Here is a 6,000-nt window from a genome sequence, read left to right on the forward strand (position 1 = left end):
TTTTAATTTTTAAATGGAGTTGGGAATAGTTAAAAACCCCTTATGTTTTTGTGTGTGTGGGGGACGGACTGTTTTTTGCAAACTGTCATAGGGAGATTTCCTTTCACTTTCTGTCCCATAGATATGGCAGGGAGTAATGGTCACTAGTACAAATAGAGTGAATATTCCCAGCATGGACAAGGGCAGTAATAAAAACCGGGGTTGCTGAACCTTTCCGATCCAGAAATGGAAAAAAGAAGTTTGAGGTTAGAGATGTGATGTGGGAGTCTGCATTATAACAGCTATCCATATATCTACTAATGAGGTTAATATAAATAAATCTCGGTATATATACAGCTTATGGATATACAATACTAATGCAGCAGTCTGTTTAGACCACAATGACTTATGCACAGGTTTCTCCCTTCAGAGTGCAGTAGTCTATTGCATTTCTCCACAGAGGAGATGAGGCCAATATAACAGATATTTACTCATTCCTTTCATTCTGCTTCCCGCAATCACATAACCCTTCTATTTTACTTTTCTTGTCAAGTCTGACTTTGAAAAGGGCACACATTTATCCCATGGATCTAAAAATAAGTAGTCTTTTCACTGATTTATGTCCAGACTCATCATCAGGGTCACTACTCTGCATTAAAATCAGACATGCGGTTTTATTTTATTAGTATACTGCATAAGAAAGGACGTCCAGGTTGTTTTTTTCCCCTCCTCCCTATTGCATTTCCATGCGTGTCTCCTCATACAAATGTACAGGAGAGATTTTAATGTGCTTAGAAGTGTAAAAGTAAGCTTGCACAAAGTCACATTGTTGCACATTATGAATGGCTGTTGAACAGTCATGTCACAATCTTTGTTTCAAGGAAAGGCTTTTGCTGTAGATGCCCTTCAAGCACTAAAACCAAGATCTGGAAGGTTAAGAAAAAAATTGTTTAACATGTTTAGTGAAATGTTTCAGGATAGAAATGGGAACCACCTTTTAACTTGCTGACAAATGTGCAACTGGTTTTGTAGTGAAGCCTTAGAGTTTTGTGTTTTCACCCTGACAGGTTATCTTTAAAGCATAACTAAACACTAGAACAAAAATGGTAATGTTTTGCAGCTTATAAGTCAGTGATGGCGAGCCTGTGGCATGTGTGCCACAGAGGGCACGCAGAGACCCCTCTGGTGGCATACGAGCCTAGGTGCTAGCAAGCTGCCTAATTTGTGTGAGTTTAGAGTGCCCAAGGCTGGCAGCGGCAGGAGGATCGGCTAGGTGAGCGCTGCTTTTTAAGGATGATCAAGTGAGCGGTGGCACAGATGGTGGGACAGGAGAGAGATGGACACAATGGCAGGGGAAGAGCCGGGGGGGTCAGTGCACACAGAGATGGTGGGGCAAGAGAGAAGTCAGTGGACACAGGTGGTGGTGGGACCGTAGAGAGGTGGGCACGGAGGGGTCACACACAGGTGGTGGGTGCTGTGGAAGAGCCGGAGGAGGGCTCAGTGGACGTGAACATTTTTAAAACCCTAATGCCCAAACTAAAACACAAGACCAAACTTATTTTTGGTGTTGGCACTTTGAGAAGTTGATTTTCGTTGCAGTTTGGGCACACAGGCTCAAAAATGTTAGCCATCACTGTTAAGTCTTCAGATGTGGAGGCAGAATGAGTTTCCATTTTTTCAGACAAGAAATTTTTCAGCAAACACAGAAAATACCTGTTGGTCTTGCAAGAAGTTCAGTCTCCTTGTCACTTCCTGTAAGCTGAACCAAAAGCATGTATAATTTTATCTTCCTTCTGGAATCACCCCCCTCACAAAGGCAAACACATTTGCAGTCCAGCCTGTGTGGCAGTCATAGCTTCCTCCATTAGAGACAGAAAGTTTTGTTTTTAGCAAGATTACCATGTGTACATTAAGGGGGGGAAATCCTGGAGAAAAAAAAAAAAAGATTGCAAGGAAGATTCTAAGGAGTAGTTGCAATATTTTACGTTTTTCTTTTTATACACCACGTTTAAAGGCGTCACACCACTTATATTTTGCTGGCTGTGTGGCGTAATAAAACATAAAGGGACATATTATGACATTTTATTGTTATAGAGCATTATTATAAATAAATCACTGCTACAGGTCTACGTGCAGTAGATCTTCAGATAATGGCATTTCAGTTGCATGTGGCATCAGTATACATACCACACAGCTGCAGAGTGAGCGGTACCCTGGGCATCCCCTGTGTTGACTTCTTACTATGGGGGGCGTGGCTATCATCCGTGTGATGTCCATCCTGGCAGCTTCCACCCGGAGCTGTCGCTGCTGTGTTGGAATCCGCCCTCCAGGGATAGCCGTGCTGTGAGTCTCTGCAGGAAAATCCAGCCTGACGCTGCGCTGCTGCAGCTGGTTTTTCACCCGGCCGGGATCCGGTTTCAAGCCTATGCGGCTGCCTAAGATCGTGCTTGCCGAGGATCTCGGCAACTGCATCTGCCATAAAATTTTAAGTGCCGTTGTCAGCACTGAGTGTCTTGTGTCCGGGTGCCCGTTGGCTAGACACCCGGGCACAAGACTCCAAAAACCGGACTGTCCGGGTGAAAACCCTAGTTACAGCTACTGTAAAAGATGTATGTAAACATTTGTAAATCCAGCAGAAACATGCCATTGACCAAAAGTGAGTGGCCATGCAAGTAGATTAGTGAAGGAGGCCGCTTTGAGACATATCTGAGAGAGTTACAAGACCCATTTGCTTTGATTGTAGAGATTATTTCTACAAAAACTCTTATAGGCTTGACTTTACGGGAGAGTGGAATAATGAAAGCCACTGTTAACTGAAACTCGCTTGACATCTTTCCTGCAGTTTGCCAGAAGGCAGGTGAGAAAAACAAATTAGCTGGAAAAAGGTTCTGTGGTTTGATCTGATCAAAATAACATAAGCCAAACACTGCACACCATTATGAACCCACCATCCCTACCATAAAGCATGGTGGTAAAAAAGAACAAACAAAAAATGTGATGTCTTGCAATCTCAAAGTCCATATCTCAATCCAATAGAGAATATGTGGCTGGACCTGACAGAGCTGGAGCAATTTTGCATAGAGTGTGAAGATGTGCAAAGCTGATGGGGACATTTTCACACAATTACTGCCAAAGGTGCATCTACTAAATGCTGACTTGAATGGGTATTCACTTTTATGCAAGTTATCGGTGTTTTTTAATCAGGTAATTAAAATCACTTTGTAGAGGTCGTTTTTTTTTTACACAAATCTTTCTGTTGATCAGTGTCAAACAAAAATGACTCGCTGTGATTCAATGTTCTGGATGGAATCTTGGTAAGTGCTTCTGAAAAGGAGGTTGGCAGCTCCTATATTTCACAAAAATGGGTGTAAAGAGACTCTGCTGATGAGCTGAACTGGGAAAGGCAAACGGTAATGTTCCAAGATGGGCAATGAGCTCAGATAAGGATGAACACAACCTTTGCAGATTGATTTTCACAAGAGCAATGCTGGCCATCAATCTATTTGTTCATCCGCAGTGCATTAATCAATGTTTTTCATGTTTGTGTATGTGCGTGCCATAATTTCCATTTTTTTATGGGTTATATTATCGGTTCACTGCTAATCTAACCATATAGCAATATCTTTTTTTATTTAATCCATTTATGTCTGTGCAAGACATGTCGCCTGTCTCCATATGTAGTATATGCCTATAAAACACTGTACACCATGTACAGGGTGATTTTTCTCGTGTACATAGAAGTTTGTTTTCGCCTTTTCTCTTTTTCTTGTCCATTTGAGGGACACAAAGTCTTAAACCTTTGGGTATTACTGCTGCCTACAGGAGAAATGGACACTGGCAACAAAAAAGGGTTAGCCAGCATAGGTTAATCCTATCCATTATCATACCTCAGTCCTTTGCTAGTATCCTCAGAGTGGCTGTGTTTTCTTCAGCTGTGCCGTTCATTTAGAAGATTTTTTTTTAAATTATTATAGTAAAAACCTGCTGATATATTCATGCAGGATATGATAAACCGGGATAGGCAAACTCGGCACTCCAGCTGTGCTGAAACTACATTTCATCATGCCTGTGGCGGTCAGTCTTGCAGTGCCTAATGGGACTTGTAGTTCTACAACACCTGGAGTGCTGAGGCTGCCTACCCCTGTGTTAAACCCTGGCACTCTCCCGTTAGCCAATGAGCGCTGGTACATTTATGCTAACAAGCACAGGTTTTCCCATCTTTTTTTCTGATATTCTACAGTCGTCTGCAACTACTGGCAGATTCAGGCCATATGTGGAAATCCTTCAAGGCTGTTCAGTCACCCAATCAGCACAGGTTCCCATTTCATTATTTATAGTAGTGTTCTCTGTGACAGGCTTGCAGTTGGCAGTGACTAGCCTTCTGTGTTCCAGTTCACGCAGGCTGTTCGGCTCAGGCCTGTATGTCTGGGGATTACTGTTCTAGACCTAATTGTGCCAAAATGCAATATGATTGTGCTTCATGTCCTTACCTACTGTTTTGTTGGGTACTGTTCGAAATTCTGGTTCCCTCCGGATCTGGACACTTCTGTCTAAAACACTTTTGGGTCTGCTCCCATATGTCCATGCCTCGCATAAGGCACTAGAAGCCACCCATAACTTACCCTACTCAACTTGCAGTTAAAGCATATCTAATCCCAAAAGAAATGCATGTCTAGAAAAAAAAAAGAAAACAAATGTATCCACCACATTTAAGGATTGGTAAGCTGTAATTTACTTTTTTTTATTTTGGGGTTTAGATACACTTTAAGGTGTTCAAGGTTCACTTACTGCACCTATTCATGAACATGGCCAAATTGGTCAAAGATCAGTCTTGCCTGCCTTGGAGATCATTCAGTGGACTAAACTGCAGATATATGTGGGACTTTAGACCCTTCAAATCCAGCTGTACCTGGACATAGTTATAACTGTTTATTTCTTTTGTTGTAGGTGATTCATAAACATTTTTACTTGAAAAGAGCAGAGATCATGGCTCAGTGTGAAGACTGGATAGTAGATATTCAGCAGTTCAGCAGCGACAAACGGGTTGGCAGGACGATGTCTCACCATGCAGCAGCTCTGAAGGTAACTTAACGTTTTGCTTTACATAAAAGAGAAATATTCTATCCATATTAGGGTCACCTCTATTGGCACCTACACATGGGTTAAACCTAGAGAGTGGATTCCTAGATTGCTCCAAATTATTTCTGCAGAGACCAGTAATGCGTATATTCCTTGGAGTAAAGCAGGTTGTTGAAAGACTGGGAGTTAGAGGCTAAAAACTAGCAAGGAAAATGTATCATTCTTTCAGTACATCTTAAAACAAATGCAGGTGGTTGATGTGAGCAACTCGGATACAAACTACTCCGCTTCAGAACTTCTAGCATTTCACATTTTGTCCGGTAAAACATATTTTTTAGGGCAGAAAATGCTACTCATGTGGGAAACGCATTGAATTCAACTGACTTTTTCACATCATTGCACTGCAATTAAACAGGTTTGGAAAATTCCTAATGGTAAACTGAAATTAATGGTTACATTGCAATGTGACACAGGCATATGGTTTAAACAAGCCCATACAGTTTATCTTTAGAAAGCAGCCACAGCCTTAGTGTAAAAGCCTGCCCACTGCCAGCATTCTGTAGAGAAGGTCCCTTGCTCTTTGTGGTGAAGCAGTAATCTCTGAAGAGGCTCACCCCCCTGCTTACCTATAGCTCTGCAAAGTTCATGCTTCCTGCGGATTAGAAGGCGTTAGCTCTGACTTAGTAAGGGTGTTTGTGTCAAACCTCTGCAGGGAGACCACTGCGTCTACAGAGGGAACCAGAATCACTCTCTGCAGCATGCTGGAAGATGATAGGCATTGCTACACAGGGTGTGGGTGCATTTTAAAGAGAATGAACTGTAATGCTTTGCACATTTGTCTTAACCGCTTCGCTGCCAAGCCCTCGAACGCTTTAAAACCTTAGCTGTCCACACCTTTTTGCTTTTTTTTTTTTTTTCCCCACTTTTTTGCTTTTTTCTTCG

The 6,000-nt window shown here is 42.0% G+C and overlaps 1 protein-coding gene across 1 annotated transcript in view; it reads left to right on the forward strand.

Annotated features, from left to right (window-relative positions):
- The window catches only part of BIRC6 (baculoviral IAP repeat containing 6), a 258,916-nt gene that overhangs the window by 250,485 nt on the left and 2,431 nt on the right, over positions 1 to 6,000 (forward strand). The window contains exon 75 of the mRNA XM_018552891.1: positions 4,927 to 5,061. Within this exon, the coding sequence (XP_018408393.1) occupies positions 4,927 to 5,061 (135 nt within the window). The remainder of the gene's footprint in view (positions 1 to 4,926; positions 5,062 to 6,000) is intronic.

Source organism: Nanorana parkeri, unplaced genomic scaffold (assembly GCF_000935625.1).
Source record: "Nanorana parkeri isolate BGI_ZX_2015 unplaced genomic scaffold, ASM93562v1 scaffold100, whole genome shotgun sequence".
Taxonomy (NCBI): domain Eukaryota; kingdom Metazoa; phylum Chordata; class Amphibia; order Anura; family Dicroglossidae; genus Nanorana; species Nanorana parkeri.